Raw genomic sequence first — 27,121 nt, 5'->3', positions numbered from 1 at the left:
GGTTGGATTGCCCTGATACATGGATAGCCCTGGGCGGTGTTTCACGGCCCCGCGCTACAGCACGCTGCGCTGCGCTGCCATGCATTGTAGCGGCGGTTGATATGAATTCGGCTCCACGCTAGCGTTACGAGCTTCCGAGTCTGTTGATGTTTCCATGGAAATTGGAAACCCAATGCACCGGTGCGCACAACGCATCCTGTCCAAGCAAAATTTTACCATCGATGACCTCTGGTGACATGACCTTTTGCTCTGAACCGATCTAAAATTGGCTGAAGTATTTTTCTTCTTTTTGCTACTTTCGACGCTACTTCGAATACCACTTAAATGCCCAAAGCTGAGTTATAAGAATGATGCTCAATCCCCATTTCCCCTCCAACAGGGCGTGAGAGTCTAGGCATTCCTGTGGGGCACGGGCTAACAATGACTATCTCATAATCATTGTGGCCATGAACATCTACTGCCATTCTTTAACACCGGTTTTGCTGCGCTGAGCGGTGGCCGTCTCGTTTGTTGGATTCTACAGCTGGCTGGCGGAAAGCGTTACCGGCCGCCCGTCCACCGCCCGCGGGCCGGACCGAGCGGTCCCGCTGACCCTACCTGACCTGATACCGGCGCGATACGGGACAGGCATACGGGGGTTCGGCTCAGCGAAGGCAGCGCCCACTGGTGCTGGGGACTTTTTTAATAGACCTACTGTACCTGTCGCCAGCGCAAGATCGTCCAGAAAACGGTCGCCACTCGCGGCTGGGCAGTGCGTCTCCCCTGCAACTGTCGTGCAACGGCATAGTATCCGACTCGTGCAGCGTCATACAGTGAAACTGTACTGCGACGGTCGACGAATGGCATGGTGCGTGCCTGAGTGGGCAGGAAAGAAGAGACACTACTGCGAAGACGTTTTGACTTTGTAACAGCAATGACAGGGTAAAACCTAAGTACGTAATAAAGAGCGCCGTGAATAAATACAGCGTTAATGAAACAGCGTTAAAGTATAACTATATGTAAAGGTACGCGATACAGGAAGTTGTCTGATGCAGAATGGAAAATCGTCCTAGAAACACAGCGTGGATCAGTACATCTTGCCAGCTAGGGCGTTGCCCGTTTGATGGCTGTTATCCTGGGGACGGGCACCTACTCAAAGACCAGCGGCGTCGGTGAACTTTGCCGTCTCTATAGTAGAAGTTTTGCGAAGAAAAGAAAATTAATCAAAGGAAGTTCAAATATTCTGCACTCGGGGAAAAATTGCTAAAGATGAGTAATAAAGCTGCGTATCTTTCTGAAAGGAAAAGTGAAAAGAAGTGAAGATTCTTCCGTAAACTGTTGACTCGAAACTACCAAGTGGCACTTTTGTCGGCGACCAGCTATGGGTGTGTACTTGAAATGGAAAGCCCCGCGTGCAGGAGCGGCCGAACAGTCATGTTTTGGGCTTAGTTTGCTTGCATGAGGTCCACGGATACATAGTTGCATGAAATATTGGTTATCGCCTGGCGGTGACCGTAGGGTAGACAGGTGCTTACGCCATGCTCACAGGCCCCAGGAATGTGCTCGACACGCAACTGCCACCGCACCGGCTACCTATAAACCGCATCAGCAGCATATTTTGGCACTGAAGGTCGTTATACACTTCGACTAGTTTCCCAAGAACATACTGAAGGCCATTCACCCCACACTCTCACATTTTTATAATGGAATAGAGTGTTCTAAATGTAATACCAAGTAACCCGCTTGTCTAAAGTTGGCTAATATCAAACAAACTTGGTATCACTACATGACATTTTGTGTTTCTAGTTGGGTAAGGCCTGAACTGCACCACTCATGCTAATAAAACATTCGGTTTGCGTGCTCCTAGACCGTCGTTTGGCTGTGTCGGCTGATGGGGTGGGATTTGACACGCCACGAGTCGCGGCCCCAGTGACAGGTACAGCCCTAACTGCCTCTCCGTGCCAACTGGGGCGCCCTATCACTGAGAGACGTCAGTCGAGTGCTCCACCGACACCGTCCTCCCCGCGCGACACTGACCTGGGGAGAGACAGAGACCACAGAGACCGGCCCCTCGCTACCAGCATGGATGAGACAGGGGCAAGAGACTGTCCGCCTTCGCTACCAGCATGGGGTCGAACAGGGTCAGCAGCGTGTGTGCTGCGCTCTTTAAGACCTCATGTTTAGATTCCTCTAAATGGTGAAGGAATGTAATATAGCGCTCGCCGGAGACATGTCTTTAGCATTTTCCAGAAATTGTCAGCCATGTGAAGTGATCCAGGGCGCGATAGTTTCGGGGGCTGCGTGTCGAGGATTGATTGACGACAAGACCCGGGGTAAGCTGACGACGTCGTAGGGGCGCCGGACTTCGCCACGTCGTCGATAACCAAATGCGCTTCACCTCAAAGTGAGGCAAGGTTTGGAGCCAAATCAATAGAAATTTATCACATCAAACCGAGGCCGCCGAGAACCTGTCGCTTCTTGTTTAATTTTGCTTGTTTGTTTTTTTCCAACCATCCATAATGACAGTCGTTGATCATCAAGTTCCTCTCACTTGCTCTCAAAATACGCATGGGTAGATAAAGGCCCAGGAATGGCCACCAGTGGCTGCTGACCGTATACCATTGTCGGCTCCACACGCCGTGCAGAACCGTGTGAGACAATCTCCGAGCTCGGGGATCGGTGATTGTTTGCTGTCCGGTGATTGGCTGCTGACTCGGGGATGACCCGACGGACCGACAGACTGGGGAAGGGACGCTGGATGACCTGGCGGACCGACAGACTGGGGAAAGAACGCTGGATGACCGACAGATTGGGGAAGGGACGCTGGATGACCTGGCGGACTGACAGACGGGGAAAGGACGCTGGATGACTGACAGACTGCAGGGGTAAGGACGCCAGATGACCCGGCGGATTAACAAAGTGAGGGAAGTACGCTATTGTAGATGAACGACGAGCCGGGAAAGGATACTAGATGACCCGGCGGGTTTGTAAGTAAGGGAAGAACGCCAGATGACTTGCAGGATTACCCGAGAGGACGCTGGATAGTGGATAACCCGACATGAGCCAACCGACCGACTGACATTAGGGCGCTTTATGACCCGATAGGACCACAGCCTAACGAGTGGCTGGATGACCCGACATGCTAACAAGAGGACGCTGGATGACCCGAAATGACCTATCGAACCGACCGGACAAATCACATTCAAGTGCCGGTCACCAGACCGACACGTCAAAACCACACAGTCCATCACCTGAATCCTAGGAGGAGCCGGCCACATCTCCTCTCAATGTGCGCACCAGCGTCACTCAAGGGTAACGACGTCATACGTGGTCGCTAATGACATCCGTCTCATGACGTGACGTCACTGTGACGTGAAACCAATCAAAGAGCGCCCCATGTCCGCCGGCCGTGACGACGCTGTGCAACGCTGTGCAATAATCTATTGTAGGCCGGGTGCCAGCATGCTTATTAGCGTCTGCTAAAGGCTAATCGAAGAGCGTCACTTCAAGGAAATGCCATTTGGCGTTAAACGTCGCTAAAAAGGTAAGTATTGTGCCCGCTCAAATATGGCATGTGCATGAGTTCATGCACGTAGGGGCCAGTCAGCTGGTATGTGTCCCGCTCCATTTATTTGGACTGGTCAAATGAATTGTTTTGCTTTCAGCGGATGACCTCGGTCTCAAGGATGGTATTGCGCGGTTGCAGTGGACGGCACGGAACGCCGGCCGGTCACCGCACATAACGGGCCACTCGTCCATGGGCCGGCGAGGAAAACGTGGCGCCCGAGCTGCCCGCGCCGGCCTGCACCGCGCACCTGGCACTGGCGAAATGATCGAACCGACAGCCGCCGGCCCGTCCACGTTCCGGGTAGCAGCGACACAGCCGATGAATAAAACATACACGGCGACTAAATGTCCCCGGTTCGACTCCAAGCTGAGGTGGTTCGCCCGCCACCCCGGGCGTGCGATACGCCCGGGGTGGCGGTGATGGGCCGTGATGAGGACACATTCATCGCGCGCAGAGAGACGAGCCGCGGGGTGCCGGCTCCAACCGGTTTCCGGTCACATGACGCGCATGTCAGGTTTCATGGGCGTGATAAGCAAATATGGCACCCAGTCTGGCCGCCCGCTCGCGGTCTCAAAGTGCAGCATAAACACCGCGCCTAGAGATAGAGGGGCGGAGCGTCACCGCGCGTCTCCCGTCCTCTGTCCTCACGGCGTCTGACCGTGTCCCCTCTCTCTCAGACAGAGTGGTGTCCGCAGAGCTCCGCTCCCTGATCCGTGTGCCGTAGTGACCCTGACCGGCAGCGGGTGAGCCGTAAAACCTTCCGGTCGCCATGACGGGACCGTCATGTTACCGATCCCATCAATGCACGCGGACACGTCACAGAGGGTCTCACGTATGCAACTTCCGGCCGCGTCACCTGATGTCACGATACGTGACCTGACGTTACGTGACGGGAAGTGATGGACCAGCGTCAGGGGATCGAGGGGCGCAGTAGCGTCCGCCGCCAGTCCAGAGGTCTGGAGCTGTTTGGCAGGCTCGCTACCGCGCCGTCTGGCCGCGCCGCCGCGCCTTGAGGAGGCGGCTTACAGGACTAATCCGAGCTGAGGCGTGCTGCCGCGGCTGATAGGGCCGCTCGAGGTGTCGGAGGCTGGTCCAGACGATAGCGAGGGGGCGGTGAGAAGTTGACGAGATGCCACGGCAGCTCTGAGTCAGGGGATGCTCGGTAAAATGTCGTACTTTTTGGAGAGTTTCGAGCTAGCCCGAAGACGGAAAGGTTCATCATGACTCTACAAAAGGAAATAATGGCGTGGAAGACGTGATGCTGTGTTGTTTGAAGCTCATGAGAGTAGCAAATAACACGAGTAAACGATGAAATGGCTGGGGACAACACCTTCAACGCTTGATTTGCTGGCAGCCGGCTGAATGACGGACGGGGGACGGTGGGTGTAAACGTTATATTACGCCACATCAATGTGCTGATGGAACGGCTGTAAAGAAAATAAACTACGAATATCTAGGCCAGCTATGCCCAGAGGCGTCAATTGGTTCGACATAAATTATCCAATGCGTCTACATGACTTTAAAGATTGCGGTGCGCGAACATCCATCAAACGATTTTATTCGTGAACTTAGAGGTAAACTCTGAATATTTTTCTAGCTCGGATAGTATCACTCCAGTGGTGGCACCGGACTCGCGGCTACCACTCGCTGCAGTCACGCGTATTATATTGCAACTAGAGTCTTGAGACGGATGTTTGCTAAGATAAATCGGTCCCGACGGAAGTATTTCAAGTTTTTGCAATCTACTCTAGCTTGGGATCAAGCGAATCCTGTACCAGCTTCGTAAGGAGATTGCAAGGAATGGTCTGTGATTTAATTTGTATAGGTTCACTTCACTGTACTACTGGCCATCGGAAAGGTCAGTGTAATAGTACGATTTGAGGACGTTGACCTAAAACTCTCTGACAAAACTCTGTTGTCTGGTTAAAACTCTCTGACAAAACTCTGTTGTCTGGTTAGGACATTACCAGCTGCCTTTTTATTTGAGGGTGGCTATTGACAACGCTGTCGGATACGTTTCAAATCGATCTCAAACCTGCTGCTGTAGGTAGAAACCACTTAACAGCCGGGCGTTCATCCCAGTCTCGGGCGTACTTTCAGCAGCAAGGCTGAAACAGCAGTCTGCGGTTTTCTGGACACTGATGCTGAATGACGTAGCCACAAGATCCGTGTGCGTACTTAACAGCGCATATGTGTAACCAGAATGCCCCCACTTTCTGAAGACAGTTTTTGAAGCGCTGGAAATTCAGCCGCCTATAAAAATCCCCTAATGAGTGTGTTATTCTCGGAGCCTCGGGGGCTGAGATACCGTTGAAATTCAATGGGCTGCGTTGGTTAAATCTCGGCTCACATCATCAGTCAGAAAATCACAGGCTGGTTGAACTGCGTAGGAGGTTTCCAGCCACCACAGACCACAGAGGCATGTCACTGCCATTTGACAGCTATGGCTGCCAGTTAGCTGTCACAAAGGCAAAACAACTTCTGTTGAGAAAATGACTTGTTGGCGAGTGCTTATGTAATGCCTCGTTGCCTAAATCGCATGCCTGTGGTCAGACTGGTGTGACAAATAAAATGTGTGGTTATCTCAAAAACGATAACCCGAAAAGCCGCAGCTTCAGCAGGTGATGAAATCGGCTTAAATTTCCCCGCATTAGATGAATCGTTTTCACCGGCCTGTTGAAACCTGAAACAATATGTTTGGCGTGCTGTTCAGCGACAAGAGTGCGAGAGACGTCAGCAGCTTTGATATATATGACAAAATTTGCAGACCGCTGACAAACCAGGTACTGAACGGCGCTCTTCTTGCATGTTGCATACACAGGTGGCGGAACGAGGAGGTCACCGGGGCACCGTGCCCCCCTTTGATTTTGGCATTTTAACATTAGCCCTATGGGCGTTGCATGGAAAGAATGGGACCGAAAGTCGGCAGTGTCCCCTCCCCCTTAATTGAAGGTGTTCTGCCGCTACTGGTTGCATAAGATCACTCTGCAATGAGACTACCCTACAAATGCCGGCAATCATTTCATTAATCTTATCCAATCCACCTACCACCCTATCTTTCACTTTCCCAGTCGAGCTTAGACAGACGGAGCACAGATACACGAGGCCCAAGAGCGACAGACTGACACCTTGCCCCGTGCGTGGGTCACGGACCCACGAACGCAGAGCAGTGGGCGGTGCATCCCTGCAGCGCCGACCGGGAACAGTTCCATTTTCAGTGGCACTTTCCGACCGACTGACACAAACGGGCTCTGGCTCATAAAGCCAGCGTTTGGGCCGGCTCGCCGCGGACGAAAGCCGCTCGTTTGTAAGACAGATAGGCGCTACAAACTCGGAAAGTTTTAATTACAATGGTTTCAAATGGGCAGCCATGCAGCATTAATCAAAATATGCATTCATGGGAGACCGTTTCATTAGGGACGCCCTGTAATAGCGGCATGCTAGAAAGGCTGCTTTTCAGACGAAGGGAAAGTCGCGGGTAAAACATGTATGATGAATCATACCCGATCAGCTATTTGTATGCCGTGTAAATTGTGCCTAAGTACGCGTTTGCTTAACGGTATTTTGTAGCGCCCGCACTTGAATTGGTTGCAAACACACTTTAGACCAAATCTATGAGGTAGGACAATGCCCTGAGTTGAATTCCAAGTGACTACCATTCGCTTCCTCTCATGACGACCAACAACTTCGCTGCTTTCTCGAAATCGAGTTGAGACGCCGGCATGACGATGCAGGGACACACTCCTCCGTCTCGGCTGCGGCTACGGTGTGGATACTTGCATACGGTAAACGTTTTGTCCGACGACGGCTCTGCAGGGATATAGTTCACTTTTTGAGCAGTAACTAAACCCCAGTCTCCGGGTAAACACATGACTGAGAGTCAGCTCATTAGGTCAAGAGACCCCTTTGTCGAATGCGAGCCTCGTTTTGTTTTTGCTCTGTCTGACATCAGCTCGCATCAGTCACTGTCACTTAGAAGTGGGACAGGCGGGCGCGCTGTGAGCGTCGTTTGTAACGCGCTCTGTCGCGCTGGCCCGCCCAGAGGCGGTACAGGAGCGCAAAACTCCCGAAAACACCGCCAGCACACAGACTGAGCAGCACGTCCACCTGGCACCGGGCAGCTCGCCGGTTCAGACCGGCTGACTAAGGGTCGAACACCTCCCAGCCGGAGAAACGCTGAGTGCACGGAACATACTTGGCTCACCGTGCCAGACGCATAGCTGCGCCTATTTTTGTAACATCGTGGGGGGTCTGAGTAAACCTGCAGAAAATGAGACAGGGCTTGATGAAGCCGGAGGGAAATGGGTCAGGTTCACCTATGTAATCATTGGACACCATCCACTGCTTTGCGTTGACGCAAAGAAAAGATAGCGATTGTATAAACAGATGGAAATATTATCTGGAAGCATGGATGGAATTTCTTATTGAAGTATTATTTTTATAACTCATTAGAATTGGCACAATGAGCTGTTTCTTCAAGCTCCGTAATTGTATCGTCAACGGTGATATAAACATAACTATTTGATATCACATTTTCAAACCACAAATATAAGGTAGATACTCCCTTATTTCCACGCTAGTATTTTTCTTTGGCACATTTCTTTATAGCCCATTTTATGAAAATTTTAATAAATCGGCGGACACTGGAATCGTATAGTGTTTACAAAGACTGTCAGAGCTCACAACATTCAGCGCCTGATGTTTCCTTTAAACAAATAGGAGACAAAACCATTTACAAGCATTCCCACGGGCCCCGGACAAGACGGTTCATCTTCACCTGTTCCGGGAACCAATTGGAATTTCCGATCGCCTTAGCTCTGCGGCGGCACCAGTCATCTCCGGGTCAAAACAGCCCGGCTGGGGTCGTCGGGTCACGCCGGGTCACGCGGTTCAGGCGGGTCACGCGGGTCGAGTGGGCCACACAGATCATGTGTCGAACAAGGCAGACTCGGCCGCCGGAAAGCCTTGCAGACGACCTTGCAACAACTGCAGTGTCGTTCCGGCCGGCCGGGGGCTGGTCCCGCCGCGCCGTGCGGCCGACTTGGAGCGGCTGCAGACGCCCCCGTACCTCCTGATAGTGTCAGATATGGCCTATAAGAGCGGATGTGAGGCTGGAGAACGCCCTCCAAGGACGCCCAGGGACCTTCAGAATGGGAGAGAGAGAGTGAGGACGAGCTAGGACGAGTCGCGACCAGGCAAGGTCGAGCGGACGGCTATACGATCTGAGTTATCAGACAATACTATAGTAGGTGTTAAAGGGACCCTCCCACCTTCAAAAAGTTAATGAATTGGCATGAAAGTGATGTCGCTCGGTTCAGAAAGAGCGAAAACGAATATGTACCAAATTTCATCGAAAAATATTCACCGGTTTTCAAGATATTAGACTTTTACTTTTGTTTACTTTTTGGGATCTCCGCTGTTCCTAGCGACTTTATTTGAAAGTGCGGCATTTGTTGCGCGCAAAGCAGCATATACCACCGCGTGCTACCAAACGTTTTAGTAAAAGATTTAAAAACTGTTAGACCTCCACTGACGTCACAAATTCTAAGGGGGCATACCAATGCATTAGCCCCTTAGAATCCGAAAACTGCAAGTTTGAAATTCCATATCTCCGAATTAAAGCATTTTTCGATGTTGTGAGTGCCCAAACCGGTATTTTCAGGCCATGGCCACCAATTTGGCTATCTCAACTCAAAACTAATGTTAAGGTGGGATGGTCACTTTAACGTGAAACGGTTCTCATATTCAGCAGCGGACAGGCAAGGTCAGATGTGAGGTTCAGTGCGTTTTTATGGAAAAATGATCAGAGTTGTCATAAATGCTGATGAACAACTGCGAATGATATATGGATGACTGCCACTAATCGATGATACTTGACAAGTTGATTGAACAGATTTCCCTGTCTTCCAAAACGGGCTCGGCAAATTATTTCTGACGTGCGGCAGTCCGTCGTAGAGTTACGTCTTCCCATATAAGACTCGCTTTCATTCAAGAGGCCAGAATTAGCAGTTTCGTTCCGACACCCAAAACGGTTTGGCTTGTCATTCTCCTGTAGGGCACAGTGTCCATCCTACGAGAGGATGCCGATTACGATTCCCATCGCTGCTCCGCCGCCCGGAGACCACAAAGGGAAGAACCGGGCTGACTTGACACCTGTCCCCCGCCCTCTCCCCCACCACCGGGTCTCCCCACTGTACTGGGTACTGCGCCGGCAAAGACCGGTCCACAACGGGTGTCAGATCCGCCGGCCGCCGCAGTGCATCAAAGGCTCGGAGCTGTCGTCACCGCACTGGCCGCGGCGGGGGCGGGGCGGCGGCGGGGGCGGCTGAAGATCCCGACCCTGAACAGTCGAAGAACGGAAGGTCGCGACAGGTGGCTGATGGGAGCCTTCTGACCACCAGACTAAACACAAACAGGCCAGCAACCGGCGCTCCTGTGGCGCAGAAATCATCTATTGAGCTTAATTTGCAGCCATAGTATGCGTTTCCAGCATTAACAATTAATCAGCTTTGCAGCGAACCGAAGTAAAGGTCATCAGGATTTGCTGAGCTCGCTAGCTGTGATGCATAAGTAAGCATGGCTGGATTCGTCGCGTAGTAAATTTGTCCTACTGATGATAACTATATTACGCAAGAATACAGACACACTTCAGAAGAGTTCCAATGTAGAGGAAGGTACTTCAAAGAACAAGCAGCGTCGAACGGTACTTATGCGCACTTTAAAGTCATTGAATAACTCCAGGGACCAAATCTAAGATACCTTTCTTTCCATATTGCAACAAAGAGCAAATGACGAAAACATTCTCCAAGAACACATGTTGACCAAGTTTCTCGGCGAGTTGCGCTTCTGCTAGGTTCGGCTGCAGCTGCCGCGGGGGCGAGCCGACTTATTCAATCAACCCGTCTGAAAAACTCAAAGGAGACCACCATTCGGTAGAGCAACAAGTAATCAGGAACAGAAGTGGCCCAATCGCATCTAATTCTGGTATTCAGAGCTTGTTGTGAGCGGCTCCCAGAGCATGGTGAGCCACAACTGGCGTCTGCTCTATAAATATGATACGGAGGAGAATTGTGGGCATAAAGAAATTATATCACACAGTTGAGTTCGCCTGTCATTGGGGAAATTCCCGTTGCTGAAGTGTGAATAAATTAAATGAAATGTGTACACAAAATGCCTCCCGGTTTTTATATCCTTGTTCTATATAGTCATCCAACTCTTTCACGTCCTGTACTCTATCTAGCGACCCACAACCGATCACGCACTCCCCTCATTAGCCAATGCACAGTCGGGCAGTCGATAGCGGGAAGGAAGTGACCGATATAAGACGGCATCACGTACCGCTGACCCGGCCTGTCCCGGCGCCCCTCCTCGCCACTGAGCCTGTGTCACGACCTGCTTTGGGTACCGCCCGACGCGCGACGGCGGGGCCCGCGACGTCGCTAGTCAAGATTGATGTCCGGTCTTTTCGTGTCCAGCCAGCGTGGTATGACACGCAGAAGCTGGCGAGGCGAGGACCAGGGGGAGATAGGGAGGGACCCGGAGGTCGATTGGAAGAGATAGCGAGAGGACAAATTCACGGAGTGACGTGAGAGGCATCGGGCGCTTAGTTAAAAGCGATCAGATTGTCAGCTGCTCAGGATATGGCATGTGATATACTTGACCACTGGGTTTCGGTCGGAGCCAGGGACAGTAGGACAGTGCCATGCATTTTCTGGGTTTCTTGTAAGATGTCTTGTAGGGTTAGTGGTATCCTCCATAAGGGTTCTCGAGTCTCAACCAAGGCCGTCCAAGGAAATCTGAAATCGATTATCGACTCATCGTGAAGTTCGCTGTTAGTATAGGTTTAACCCTTACATGGCGATGGTGCTTCCTGGAATCATAACACGTCCAATAGTCCAGTGACTCGTCAGACAGCGTAGTCTGGCCGGTGAAATTGTCCTGTTCAGAATCCACTAACGAGTCTGCACGTCAGCTGATCGATTCAGCTACCTGGCCTTCCAGCGACCCGGTATCAGCTATTGAACGGGCGGGGCAGATGCAACTGACCCGGACCAACTGTCGTACACCTGCCTCTCTACCTGAGGTCATGAATCCACAATGGGGCCGAGCCTCCGCCTCCGCCTCCGCCTCCGCCTCCGCCTCCGCCTCCGCCTCCGCCGCCCACCGCCGCCGGCGAGGTAGCAGTGGGGCGGTGGCAGGGCGGCGACAATTGGCCTCGTCTGATACCGTGTTACCATGCTGTTACACCGACGGAACATCCCGTGTCTGTCGCTGCGCCGCTGAGAGCGATGCCTTTCTGTCTGTCTAACAGCGTAACTGAGCGTCACAGGCGGCGCGCCACGACGGCACAGCTGCGCGGCGAGCGTCACACCGTGACTGCAGTCGCGTCACACTCAGCTGCAGTGTAACGAACGGTCACCAGTCTTTGTGTCTGCCGAAAGCGTCACCGTGTTCAACGGGGCGCTTTATTTCCCGACGGCAGTTTAAGTAGAGAACTGTGTTGCAGGACTTTGGTCGTCACTAAAACCATATCAGATAAAGTGCGATGAGACACGCTTAATATTTGAGTTGAAATGTTTTGTCAAGATGAAGTGGGTTGTCCATTGATTGCCAATCGTGACGTACGTTTGTGACTAGGTCTGCCGTACCTGATAAAGTATCCTAACTAGATAACTGGACAGATGACACAGTATTCTCATCTGATATTGTATATCGGCGGGTCCATTCCACCGAACGGCGGCCGCGAGAGCGCTGTCTGTCAGCTCACCAGCGATCGACACTAAATGGGCGACCAGCCGAGTGACTGGTGGTGTGTCAGCGGCCAGCGGGACACCAGCGCCCATCCCTCGGCCCGTATTGGCGCCCTCAATGGCCGGTCGACATGGATCGCTGGCCGGCCACACTCATCCGAATTAATCACACCGACTTTGTGCCGGTTCCGCTAACACATTACCGGCTATGACCATCCACCGTGCGCGAAGTGCAGGGAATGATGAAATATTCACCAGTCATTTTAATCAAATTTTTGATGCATTGGAAATGCTTACGCTCGCTTATACTGTACGCTACCCGATCTGGCATACGTATAAAAAACAGGAATGTAAAGTGTCTAAAGCCGAAAACAGAATGGGAAGTTTTGACATGAGCTAACATTTATACGGAATAGCCAATCTCTTGAACGATGCTGGTACTTCAAACGAGAAAGCATTTGCAAAATGATTGGTATTTATCATGGTCTTTAATGTATTTATGAGCCATGTTTGTGACTTTATCTTCATCGCGCATGCAACATGTAGCCATGGTCTGCAGTGACGTTTCGTAGACAGGCTATAAGCCGACACAATAATGTGCCTCGTTCAACAACATAGCTGACCATATGTCATTGCTTGTTCCAGACGGCTTCAATAAAAACGAATAACTCATGAACTTATACTACATATACCTACGCAAAATGTATATTATATCACCAAAAATGCACACATGCATGGAATATCTTGAATCTTCAACAATTCACTTTTTCTCTACGTTAGAACATTATCCTTCCTATAAGAAGTGGACCCAACCGTCTCTGAAGCATCTGAAGGCGGGCTGTTCCGTCTCAGTCGGACAGCCCAGGAAGGTCGGGTATCCATCGCTCAGCCCCCGTGGCTACCGGCGACTCCCGTCTCCACTCTGGAAAATGAGCCCGCCGTACGTACGGCGCAGATGGCCCTGACGAAACCGCACCCAGTCTGGTCAAGGCAGACCCGCGGCCAGAGAGTAAGTGCGAAGAAACATTGCAGCTTGGGGGCCCGTCCCCAGTGAGTCTAAATAAATAGGGTGCCTTTTACGCGGCTTCTGAAATGTTTGTCTCGAGTTCTTTGCATATGTAAACAGGGATAAGTCGCAGGGATTTTGGCCGGATGCGATAGCTGTCACGAGGAAAGATCTCCTAGAAAGACTGCGCTTGTGGCCACTCCCAAAACATATCTAGTAAAGGGCAACAACATCACTCTAATACCAGAGCTGGAAGCTTCCCCCCAGCATCTACCGAACAACGAACTCGAGCTCACCATACCCCATGCATGAAACGCACCCTGAACCGGCTTATTGGACCTGGGTACAGCTTTGTGGGTCACACCTTCTGTGCAGTCGGTGCTGGGGAGTGGTTGTCCTCGCCCTGGCTCCTCCCTTCCTCTGACCGTGACACTGCGTGAGAAACTGTCCCAGTTAACGTGCACGTTGGGGTAGGGAGGGAGGCGTGGGTCCAATCAGCTCATGCCGGCCATGGCGCCCTGCCGGCTGATCGCTGAAGGTGATGGTGGATTGATCGCAAGTTTAGGAAGAAGGAAGAGAGAACAAAACAAAGCGAATAAAAGAGAGCTGGTAGGGTGAAGGAAAGCAGAAGGGGAACTTCTCGGAGGGAAGGAGTGTCCGAGAATGCAAGGAGTATTTTTCAGTCTACGTCGAACAGAAAGAAATACGTCAAATCGCTGACTGTGATGTTTGGATGAATCACTCGGTATCCCGAACCAGTCGTTTCGACTGATCGGTAGATATTTCTTTATTGATTTAGAATCCGACCAACAAGCAGCTCTCCCATCTTTTACATCTCAGACTCTCATTGGGGTGCTCGGTGGAAGGTTCTGTGAACATTGCATTACCACATCTTCCGTAAAACACGAGAACTGCGCCATCCCTATACCTTCTTCCCCAGTGGCAAACATTTCGCCATGGGTCCGTCATCTGACTTCATACCGCGACGAGCCGGCGCCATCTACAATACACCGCGGCCACACAATTTGTTTGGACGGCCAGCCACGTACCGACCATTCTCCGAAGCCCTAACGCCCCGGGCTAACGCAATCTACCCCGGCTACGTGAGAGCTCACTTCCGCGGCACACTGTGGTCGTGGGGATCGGGCCGCTGATAGAACCGCGAGCTCCGCTCCTCGTGGACTGCCATATGAGCTCACAGTGTGTTTGAAGTCTGTGACAAAGCACCATGTGCTCCTGAGAAGTCTGGTCCAGCGTTCTGGAAGTCGACTCCAGCGGGCAGAAGCGTCGGGTCATACCATGTCATTCTGGGCAACGGGAGCTATCATAACACCTCATTCCTGGTGAAGGGGTCATGCCACCCCATTTTGCGCATCTGGAGGTCATGTAAACCGAGGGTCTGGGGACCATAGCACTTCTCTCGCCCCACCAAGGGTCGAGATTGGTCAAGCTCCGTGTGCTTCGTCGTAGAACCGAGTCGCGTTCAACTGTGACGTCATTACTGATAGTCGACACAGTTCTGTTATCTGTCGGTCGGAGACGTCACAGTGCAGACGCCCCCTCCCCATCCCCTCCCTCCCCCGTCTCTGTCTGACTGCGCTGCAGAAGTGCCCGAGACATCCGTCTGTTGTCAGCAGGCGGTTAGCCGGTTGGCATTCGCCACTTGCATCCATTCAAAGGACGGGAAAATAACGATGATGGTATATATAGGAAATGTGTCGAGGGCAGGGGGAAATTGACGGGATTTAACAACTCAGCTCAAATTATATAAGCATTGTAAAAGTTTGCCGGTCATTCAATCATATACAGGGAATAGCACACCGGAAACAATTAAATTGTTCGTTTCAATGGGGCTCATTTGTGTTCTTATAAATTTACCGCTTATTACAATAATGAAACGTACAAATTTAAGTGTTGTTCACTTGAACATGCTTAGGGTAAATGAGCGGACAACGGGGGGCTGGTTACGTAAAACCAACGCAAAACGACTGATGCAAATAAAATGAATCAATATTAACGATACGTCACGCATGTTTTTTTATACTTTTGAGCATCTTTTCAGAAGGATAAATGTAATGGTCAATTGCGCAGCTCCTAGCGAAGACCTACACTTATTTACCAGTATAACGCCTTTTGGGGCGACTAACGGAGCGAGCGAGAGGGTGGGCCTTGCACGTGCGAAATTTCGACGGGGTACCTCCAGCTGACTTGTGCACGGCACCCTACTAACCGGTCTCTAGCGATGTGCCAAATTTGAGCACAATCGGCCCAGCCGTTCTCGAGATCTGGAAGCGGCACCCTGCACGTGCGCACGTGCAAAATGGGTCCCAACTGACTTTTGCACGGCACCCTACTAACCGGTCCCCAACCATGTGCCAAATTTGAGTGTCATCGGTCCAGCCGTTCTCAAGATCTGGAATCGACCCCTGCACGTGCGCACGTGCAGCAGCACCCCAACTCTGGCACATGGATATGCATTGCCTAGTGGGTGCCTACCTACATGCCAACTTTCAGCGCAATCGGCCAAGTAGTTACCGAGATATTGCAACAATTACAAAAGTGACACCTCTTCGTTTTGCACGTGGCACGTGCATAAGGGGTCACCCACATGCATCGCGGATAGTCCAATACTTGTTAGAAGGAATGAAGCTACCCTACAAAAATTACCGCGTGTAAATCGGTCAAGTGGTTGCTGAGATATAAGCCTCGCAAAAGCGTGACCACGGCCGGCCGGCCGGCCGGCCGGCCGCTCATACTCAGAAATTTCCGTTAATCTAAGGAAAGACTACGCTCTCTTCGCTCGCTCCGTAATAAAAATGAATCATTCACACTTTTATTCACGTGTTTGGTCGCAACATATCACTCTCGATTTGTCCTAAGTGAGGTATGTGCACTTTCCTTTTCCGTCCCTGACCTTTTGTTGCGGCGCCAGTGACGCAGAGGGCGATCGCGGAAACCATCTCACATCCCCACACAGGCCGCCACTAGGGGGAACGTCCCGGTCCCTGCCTGCCAGACACTTTACTGACAGCTTACGGGACTCCACCGCGAATTCATAAGCAGCTCCCAGATGGTTTGTTTTGGTGGTCGAGCCATTGGGTGTGCTCAGCGAGTGAACCGAATCAGAAGCGTGCAAGACGCGAGACTGTTCCTTTCCGCTAGGGTGGTGTGCCACACCGGGGTGGTCCTCTGGACTGTGAGCAGAGCTCTGTGCACACTGCACATATCACCGGCGCCAGACTCCGTCAGACTGCACTGACACATCGCCGTAAACCGTTCACCAGTCGCCGATCGCACAGGGAGATGAGGTCGACCAGAGCTGGATATGGTGCCCGGCCAGTCCGTCCGGCCGACCGCGGCGCCAGCGGCCGACCACCAAATCGGAGCGCCCCGATCGGGTTAGTATGATAATCGTACCGTGCAGGCACATATAGGGGAGGCGCCGAATTGGTGATGCCCCCGCCGGTGGGCTGGGAAGAGCGGCAACCTTAGGATGCATTCGGGGTTTTGCAGGGAAGGTCCATGTGCCCAGTCATGTTTGATGCTGGCTGCATCGGTGCAAACCTGGAAGCCAGACATCGGACAAACGTCGTAGCCGCCCTACCGCTAGTCTGGAGAGGGGCTGTGGGATTGAACCTATACGGCGCGGCATCATTTGTTTTTGTCGCTTGAGAATTCTGGTCATCAATGACTCTAAAAACATGGAGAAAAAAAGAGCTTTAGTGCAATATGGTAAAGAGAACGAACGCATTGGCCTGAGCTAGCTGATCGGACCGATACCGATAGTAGAGGGATGCATCGAGATATGTAAATAAGAAGGCTTCTAGCCTCATGCTTACAAACAACTACCTAAATCGAAAATAACAATAACAACAGTGACAACATTGAAAAGTCAGATCCTGCATATTCTTGTCACCTACATATATAACTATATACTAGCAGCCTGCAAGGTGGTGACTTCTGGAAATATTATCCAGCCCGCAGTCATCTTACATCCGGTTTTACGCAATAATCCGGCATGTATGTACGCACCTGTGATGATTGGGAAACAACTCGTGGGATTTGTATCCGTCATTTCATACTTCTCACGTGGGAGTCATTCAATGCTGTGCTATCAACACCCGCATGGAGGCAGGTTCGATCCTCTTCCCCTGCTGGCAGTTTCCGTTAGCGGACCACTGCTCTCTCAAACGATGAACGATCCGTCATGTCACCGATGACGGCACGTCACTCACAATGTGATTAGGACAGTGTTAAATCGCCTCAGTACAACTGATGCAAGGCCGGGGCTCGCTGTGATCTCAGCAGGGCCGGGCCCCCAGCGACGGTGCGTTGTTTCGTCAGCGGCCGCTCCGCAAAGGGGATGCGACATGTAAATGTTTACTGGCGACCGGAGAGGATATGGGGAACGACGTGATGAGAAAGGTTTGTCACTCGGATCAGGGGCGGAACAAGCGGAACATGGTGCTCTCCGTGCCGCGGCAGACAGGAGCAGTGGTAAAAGGGTGGTTTAGGAGTCCACGGCTGTCACAGCGAGTTCTGGCACATCCGCTGAGTGGCCGAGACGGTGCCGTGGATGCCAGCCAGCCTCTCCCCCGCTGCGCCAGCCACGTCACCGCGACCGACCCCCTCCGAGGGCCCATCCCCTCCCCCACCCACCCCCTCAACCCACGCCGCCAAATATGTTCATACGAACACGCGAGGCCGTGCCGACATTCGTCGTGCAGAGAGCGGTTGTAGGAGTGGACAAGGACTGACTACTGACCACCGGCCGCTATACTAACGGAACCTGATGATGGGTGTTTGTTGCCATCGCTCATCCTGCCGTCTGTTCAACACGTGTCCGTCAATCGACTGATCAGACCCGTCATCCGTCCGTCATCCGTCAGTCGTCCCTCCGTCATCGCGCCGTCGCCTGCGCATTCGTCGCCGCCCGTCCGAAACCCGTCATCGCCTAGGATGACGTCAAGAATCGTGGTCTGAGAGTGACCACTGGTTTCCACTGGTTTACTTGCCGTTGCCGGGTGCAGGCCGTGATTCTGTGTGAAGTAGCGCTCCTGCTGAGCAGCTCTCGGAGTCTGCGGAGGCGCTGCACACCCGGCACGGCCTATCTGCTGTTTACCCTGGCGTATCACTCCGCCAATGATCAGCTGTCGTCGTAAACGTGGCAAACGACCGTCGTATGGTGTTGTTATGGCCTCCCGCTCCGCCGCCGCAGCGGCAAAGGATTGGAGGAGCCAGGCAATCAGAGAAGGCGAGTGGAGGAAATGAGAATAGAAACAGGAGGTTTGAAATCGCAAACGCACATCAGCGCTAACCGCGACCGCTCCCATCGGACACGGAACGCAGTAGCTTAATAGGAGGCGGTGGGAACGGGAAGCGGAGCCCGACCTCAGACCGGACCGCAACATCTGCAGCCGAGCCGCAGAGCCGATCGGCAGCCGACAGCCGGGCTGTTTGGACGAAACCCGACGACAGCGGCGCGCACGACCGGCCGCGGAAAACAGATGCGCCGGATGCGTGCCGCGCGCCACTGTTGTGACGGTGCCGGCGCTGGCTCCGGCTAATCACGGCACTTACACGAGTCGCTAATTACGACGGCGGCAGTAAAACGTTCCCCAGTCGTGCCGGCACGCGGCGGAGACAGCTGAAATGCCCGGCGAGTCTATCGAGCTATGCTGTGGACAATGTCATGTGTAGGAGGATGGCTGTCCACGAGATGAGGTCACGGCCCCGTTGAGGTGGGTCTTGGCAGGTGGATCTGACCGTGGAATGGAGCCAAGGTGAACCATGTAGCCGCAGTAATTGTTTTCCGATAAAAAGAATGGTGCAGAACTGTAACATGGATCAATGAAGTATTGGGAAGGTGCAAAGTATATTCCGAAAAATTATTCCGACGAAATGCGCAAAAGAACTTTTTTTTGAAAATTATTGTAAGGAAGATCGTCTGATAAGAAACCGATCCATACCATATTCTGAAGATTGCAACAAGACATTAAAATGCAGGAGCTTATTAAAACAAAGCAATTGGGAATTGTTTTTCTTGTTGTGTAACGGGTCATTGTCCACATTGCTCCCAATTACCAGCGATATTTATGCAGACTTCTGCTAGACATCGACATATGGTCGGAGCTATCGTTATTTCAATAAAATCCCACATATATGACAATAATAAATAATAAAACGATCTTTCAACAAGAGCTTTGTTACTTTTAAAATATGATAGCTAATCTATCATGTCAAACACATTGCAGTTTGTTGCATAGTTCCATCATATGATCCATCAAATGAGTCTTATCTACGTAAAAGGGCGTGAGTAACGGATGTCATTGTAAGTTTCCAAAAACTAAGCCTATAGACAATCGTCCTGCCATCTTTTTACCAATCATTCTATCAACCACCCACGAAGAAAGCGAACGCATCAAAAGATTTACCAGAACATCTATATAACACGAGGCCAGCCTCGAGCCATTTTCAATCTTCTCGAGCCAGCCATCTAGTTGAAGAGCGTACTTGAAAGGATGTTTACCTGACTTGCCAAAGGTAGTGATCGGAACTTTGGCATATTGTCGAGTCCCCAACTACCTTGTTGCGACAAAATTGGACGAAAGTCACATCACCCAACAGACACAACATGGGATGAAAATAACTCATACATGTAAATCAGACAACACGAAAGCAGCAGACACAGTAACACAGTTTGCAGTTCACAGTCCAGGCCACGCTTATCCCTCCCTCGTAATCCGGCACCTAAGACATATTTTCACCCTATCTCTTGCACCCCCGTGTGCCGAAGCTTTACTTCCCAATCACCTTGCCCGTAAGACAAGCCCAGTCTTATCCCTCCAGCCCCCTACGCCTTGCCCAAGACCTTAGTCCCTAATCTTACCCACCACACTTCCAACACCTACCTCCATCCGCTCCGCCGTTCTGTGTGACCAGCATCTGGGCCTTGCCGCGTGCCTTGTGCAGCATCTGCTCTTGGCGGTCCGCCTCTCTGAACACGCGCAGGTACAGGCAGACCATGATGACGCCCGGGATCCAGAAGGATATGGAAGAGGAGACGACCGCGAACCACATGTTGACCTCCCAGGAGCACTCGTCTGGGGAGCGGGAGCTGAGGTACTCGTCGGTGGCGTACCAGCCGAGGAAGATTGGGATGAACGAGATGAGGATGGGCGCCAGCCACGCGGCCAGGATCATCAGCAGCACCCGTGTGCGAGTCATCTTCATGGGGTACTCGAGTGGCAGCACGATGGCCACGTAGCGGTCCACACTGATACAGCAGAGGTGCAGGATCGAGATAGTGCTAAAGTACACGTCCAGCGAGTTCCAGAGGTCGCACACGACTAGGCCGAACATCCAGCGCTCCGACAGCTGCACGCTGGCGTTGAACGTCATGGCGCCGAGCGCGACCAGCATGTCAGCCAGCGCCAGCGACACTATGAAGTAGTTTGTGATGACCCGCAGCCGGCGGTAGCGGATCACGCTGCAGATCACCAGCAGGTTTCCCAGCACCGACGACACGATGATCAGCACCATGGCCAGCGCCTTGAGCACCGTCAGCAGCACCTCATGCCACGGCATGTCCGCGTCGGCGCGCGACGCCACGTCCGGCACCACCGACACGGCCTCGTTGAACGCTGTCGGCGGCACCGTCAGAGTCACGAACTCACCCATCTTCAGGCGCTACTGGGCCCCGGCGGTGGCCAGCGCGAACGGGCACGAGCAGCCGCCGAGCGGGCCGCGCTGCACGCGCGGCGACATTGTACTCGCAGTTATGGAGAGCGGGCGGAGGGAGCAGCGCTGACGGCGCGGCGCCGCGGCGGCAGCGGCGGCCCGGCGTGCTGTTCGGCCGGACTCCGGCGCTGCACTGACGGCCGGCCGGGCGCGCGCTGGCAATAGCGGCCCCGGCAGCGGGCGGCCGGCCCGGCGCCGCCTGCCGTACTGTGCGCGCGCGCGCGCCGTCGTCGTCGCCGGCGGCACGCCCCCGCCCAGGACCCGCCCCGCCCAGATCAATGGGTGACCCCTCCGAAAATTCGCGAGGACGTCCCAGGGGCTGACTGGGCAGGACGGTCCCGCGGTCGGCGGCAGTCTCGGGGGAGAAGGCCAGCGGCAGGTTCCGAGGGCTCGGCGCCGAGTGCGAACGGGTGACTGCCTCGGCTGCGGGCCGAATGGGGCGCGTGCCGGACGTGACACGCGCTGCGCCGTGTGACCGACCCCAGGTGTCAGCAGGCCGATCGCACCTGTTGCCGAGCTATTGTGCTAGTTTCGCCAGCCTCGCGTCGGCCGGAAGTCCTGTTCTGACAGCACTATGACGCACATGTGGTACTTTGATAGGCGCTCTCAACACCCATCAACGGATCATGGTGCCGCTGACTCGACCTGTTCACTGAATCCTCAATGAGTTGTTGACACGCTTCGATAAAATAAGCCACGACATCATCAGGTGATAGACACTGTGTCTACACCAGCGCTGGTGCCTTTGATGTGGCTCATTTTCGCAAGTTGTGGCAGCACCGCAAACATCAGCGGCTGGAGCATCTGCCGGGGATGTGTACCGCCCACCGGCGCTGATCCTTCAACTCGGTGCGCTGAGCTGCATCCATTACTGCCGTGCGTGACCGGGAACCCTCATTTTACGGCACAACGATCCCGACTGCAGACTGCAGAGAACGTGCAGACATAACTGCATAGAGACGGGCGGGTCGATGCCTGTCCCTCACAGGACGCTGCTTCTTCATCATATTCCACAACTTCAGCAACATAATCCACGACTATCGGTTTCGACCTCGCTAGCGAAATCTCTTATGAAACCTCTAGTAATCTTTGTAAGCTCTCCACTTTTCAGCCCTCTCCCCCCCCCCATTTCTTTTCACCTCATCAGAATCCGTTATTCCTCTCTCAGTTCTTATTTTTCCTTACAGATCAACGACCTTCATTAGATCAGCCCACACTTTCGAATCTCATGAGCACTTCGTCGCACCATCCTCTCACCTACCAATAACTACTTCTCCATCAGAGCATAAAAGGGTTTCTCTTTAAATCATTGTTCTTCAGCTCTCATTGTTTCCACTTAACAAATTTCTGGGTAGCCATCATTAACTAGTAGGTAAGTACCACTGTCTGGTTTTCGGAATAAAATGAATCATGTGAAGTTATGGAGTAGACTACAAACCCACCGTCACTCCTTCAACATAGCCAACCCTATGCAGTTTTCCCTTCAAACACCCTGCGCCGCTGCTGCCACACTGACGGTGACGGCACCGCCGAGGTCGCCATCGACACCAGCACGTGATCACCACTCGCCTGCCGTGACTGGCCCGGTGGAGGGGGGGGGGGGCGGGACGGCCGTCATGCAACATTGCCACTCGGCCCAGCCGCCACGGTCACCTCGCAGTGACGCGGCACTCGGCGACAGCGGCCAACACAGGCTCTGAAGGAGGCTTGGGTCAGTCCGGAGAGTGACCGCAGGCCGTCCCGGCAGCGGACTTTGGACTCCATCCCCCGGGGCTGCCTGGTGCCTACGACCGGCCGCAGAGCCCGGAGACTGACGCGCATCAGGAGAGTGATCATATTTAGATGGACGGCAATAAATTTCACCGTGCTCGTTATGATAATCGCACGCCATTCATGGAGGCGATTTGGGAATAGGTTCTCTTACTAATGCCAACTTCACATGCATCGGTGACTATCTATTTATGCCGCCTTGGTGATCTAAAGTTCGCCGGCATCTCCCGGCTTCTGAGTAAGTGATGCAAAGTTCAGCCCCAGGGAGTCGTCTGCGGACGCAACTTCAGGGGCAGAGCCCTCACTGTGTAACATCAGGACAGAAGTTTGGCTTATAACGACCTGAGCAACGGGGGCTTTACACCGGAGAGGCGAGCTGTTGACCAGCTTTGGTGCGTTACAGATACGCTGGGAGCACAGCCGAGTAAACCCTCTCCTGAACTAGTTTTTAGACGTTACGTTCAAACGTTGTGCCATATACCTATGGCTCATGGCTTCCCACTTTTTCTCTTTTTATGCATATTTTAAGCAGGTGATGATAAAATACCGTTTGAAATGTTTTGCTTACAATCACTTTGATCAAGTGAAAACTGCTTTTTGTCATTTTTAGATTTATTCATTACGAGTATTTATTTTCTGTGAAGACCTAACGAACATGATTCCACCGTTTGAGGAGACAAGACTATTATGACTTATGAGTAATGTCGGTAGCCGTGCATTGGTGGCTGGAACTGACAGTTCTCTAGTTATATATAACATCATTATTTGAACAACTCGTCAGCTATACCCTCGTACCTTAGCCGCCCCTGGGAAATTAGCCGCACATGAATCGTGGTCTTTTGAGTTATATTGTACCACTGCACAGAACGAAGTGACGTTGGTCGCAGCACTGAGAGATATGGGTGAGCAAATTGCCCAGTGTGCATCCATACTGCGCAGTACGCACTTCTCTGCACTGAGCGGTATATAGGATGTTTAAATTATACAGTACCGATAATAGTTGCAGGGCTCTGGACAGTTCATCAGTCACTCAAAAATTATGCCCTATTGCTCAAGACCGAAGTTTTTTGACTTGCTTAATTCCAACGGCAGATTTTTTATCAGCTCGAAAAGACACAGGTCAACTTCCCTCGTTCTAAAGTTCCATCTAGGAGGGTAAAAAGGTATGGCATATGTTGATTGTTGACTGTTGACTGTTGAGGGATCCATTTCCAGAGCTTTGTGAATCGAAACGAGGTTGCAGTACGTCCTGGATTAACCCGCGCCCCGTAGGGCTACCGGCGGACCCTACCACCCGTATAGGGGGGGGGGGCGTTTCGGCCCCCCCCCTAAGATCTCGGAAAGTTATCGGCCGATTTTCAAAATTCAAACGGCGTTCGATAGCCCCACCCGGGAACTACCTTGTGACCGAATTTCATTGACCTAGGTCAAACCGATGACGTCACAAGTCAGGTCAAAGGTCAGATTTTCACCGTTCACAGGCATTTCAAGAAATGTGTTGTGAAATCGAGTAAATTGGTAATTTATTGAAAACCATCGATGGTACATTGTTCGTCAAATACATACTTTGCTATCTGAGGTCACTGATACCAGGTCAGGTCACAGCGAGGTCAGGTCACCGGGGTCACAATATGAAAGTGTCGTGTGATACATGTTTTCTGGATTAACCCGCGCCCCGTAGGGCTACCGGCGGACCCTACCACCCGTAGGGGGGGGGGGGCGTTTCGGCCCCCCCCCCTAAGATCTCGGAAAGTTATCGGCCGATTTTCAAAATTCAAACGGCGTTCGATAGCCCCACCCGGGAACTACCTTGTGACCGAATTTCATTGACCTAGGTCAAACCGATGACGTCACAAGTCAGGTCAAAGGTCAGATTTTCACCGTTCACAGGCATTTCAAGAAATGTGTTGTGAAATCGAGTAAATTGGTAATTTATTGAAAACCATCGATGGTACATTGTTCGTCAAATACATACTTTGCTATCTGAGGTCACTGATACCAGGTCAGGTCACAGCGAGGTCAGGTCACCGGGGTCACAATATGAAAGTGTCGTGTGATACATGTTTTATGGTCCATTTTACATGACAAATGCGATTAGGTGGGTTAGGCAGCCTTTGGGGCCAGCCTAGGTCACGTTTCGGTGAAGGTCAGGTCAAGGTCAGGTCAAATTTGGTCAAATTTCAAAGATGATATTTTTGCATAAAACGGGTATCGATTCGATGCAGCTCGTCACGGGGAGTCTAATGGTGGTCTTTGTTTTGCTCTACGAGGTCTAGAATTGCCAAAAATTGAGTTTGAAAATTTGACGTCATCATTTTTGAACAGTTTTTTCGCTATAACTTAGCCAAAAAAAGAGGTATCGATCTGAAATTTGGTATGTAGATAGAAGACGGTAGGTACTATCACATATATTCCGGTTTTTTCGAAACTCAAAAAACTTTTTGGATTTTTTGGTTAATATATCCATAGAAATGCATTTTTGATTTTTGTGGGTCAAAACTCAAAAATTTCAAAAATCCGAAATTGCAGTTTTGTAGCCCTGTCGATCCTACACCTTTTATATCTGATCATTTTTCTGTATCTTCAAAGCTGTAGGCCTGACAGGTCTTCTCGCGAAGGTCTTTTTTCGGTCGAAAATAACAGAACATGACGTCATTCTGACGTCATTTGTGGCCAACCTATCATAGCCTCTGGAAATTTTTTTCGTCACAATGTGTGAAATTTATGCCCGGAGGAGTCCTGAAAGTTTGGTGGCGATATCTCCAGCCGTTTAGGAGATATCGACCGAAAAGGACAGGGGGGCCGTTTCGCCCCCTCCCCCTACGGGGCGCGGGTTAAGTTTTATCACTTACGAGTCGTACCAAAGGTTCACGTGGACCCCCATTTTGTATACTGTGTATCTGGCGGTGCAGAAGTTTTCTTACTTTGTTTTTAATCACGTTTATTGTTCTGAGCTGGCAGTGGGGTGTGTTTTCAGCCACCAGTGGACCCAGCTCTGCAGTTGGAACTGGATCTGTGCGTGGCAGATGTTTGCCTAGCTGAAGTTGGCTAGTTAGTTGTGGCCAACGGAGGACGTCGGAAGTTTAAAGCCGGTTGGAAGAAAAGAAGTTCGCTAGAAAATTGTAATTAAATAATGATACGCTAGGCTCGCCGATAATCAGGAAAAGCTTTATTGGATTCTAGGTCTCGCTAAAACAAACTCAGCTTTTTTTCATCATCACTGCTAAAAGATTGAAAGTCCCTTGCCTTCTCATTTAAAGACCTAGAAAAAAAACATCAAATATGCAATATGCATGCGATCCGAACGGCACATGAAACACTGCTTGGGTAATGTTAGGCATGACAATCAAAAGAATTCCATCCAAAGAAAGACTATGATATCATACCTATTACCTAGTACTGCTTGAGTGATAGCAGGATGCATAATAAAAGCTTCTGCACATATAAGCATGGCTTCTACACTGAGAAAAAAAAATTATTCCCCAGGGGTGTTTTGCGGGTGTCAGACACCATTGGAGGTGTCATCGAACACCCAGATTGGTGTTGAAAAATGCTGTTTAGGGAATCATTAAGGTGTACAACACCACGATGACACCCTTTCAAGTGTCCTTTCGCATGCGAGCGTTTAGATATACCTTAATGGGATTCAGCATGACACCTTAATAGGTGTCCGACACCCACACCCATCCGGGTATCAAACACTCTAAGGTATCAAACACCCTAAAAGGTGTCAAAAATGTTCTTTTAAAAGCATCTGACACCCTTATGATGCCTTCACAGGTGTTGCCATTTATTGAAGCGGAATGTTAAGAGTGTCCGACACTGCTAGAGGTGTCACATTGACACTTGCAAAAGGATCTGACACCAAAAACAGCGTGAAAAAAAATGAGGAAAAATATTCCCATGGGGTGTCTCACGGGTGTCGGACATCATTGCAGTGTCATATATAACGCCCAGATTGGTGTCAAAAATGTTGTTTTGGGAATCATGGAGGTGTACAACACCACGATGACAACCTTCAAGTGCAACGCGCTTTTAAACACACCATAATGGGATTCAGAAAGACACATTAATGGGTGTCCTACACCAACATCCATTCGGGTGTCAAACACCCTAAACCATCAACACTTCAAAAGGTGTAAAAAAAATGTTCCTTAAAAGGGATCTGATACCCTTGTGATTAGAGATGTCAATCGGATACCAACTTTTTGGTCTACCGATACCAAACCGATACCAACTTGGTATTTGGTATTCCAATCGTATTGTGTTTGGTATCTTGTTGGTATCATGAACCCTCACTAATACATA

At 51.4% G+C, this 27,121-nt stretch overlaps 1 protein-coding gene across 2 annotated transcripts in view; it reads right to left on the bottom strand.

The window, feature by feature from the left end:
- The window catches only part of LOC122369141 (octopamine receptor beta-2R-like), a 70,710-nt gene extending 49,458 nt beyond the window's left edge, over positions 1 to 21,252 (bottom strand). Inside the window, exon 1 of one of the 2 annotated variants that reach the window (XM_043343604.1) lies at positions 20,215 to 21,252. In XM_043343604.1, the coding sequence (XP_043199539.1) occupies positions 20,215 to 20,983 (769 nt within the window). In that variant the 5' untranslated portion in view covers positions 20,984 to 21,252. The remainder of the gene's footprint in view (positions 1 to 20,214) is intronic. The other variant, XM_043343603.1, reaches the window with a different exon arrangement.
- Positions 21,253 to 27,121: the final 5,869 nt, after the last annotated feature.

Source organism: Amphibalanus amphitrite, unplaced genomic scaffold (assembly GCF_019059575.1).
Source record: "Amphibalanus amphitrite isolate SeventyFive unplaced genomic scaffold, NRLGWU_Aamphi_draft 001010F_arrow, whole genome shotgun sequence".
In the NCBI taxonomy this organism is placed as follows: Eukaryota; Metazoa; Arthropoda; class Thecostraca; order Balanomorpha; family Balanidae; genus Amphibalanus; species Amphibalanus amphitrite.
Note: the sequence above shows the minus strand (reverse complement) of the source record. Positions and strands in the feature narration are given on the sequence as shown.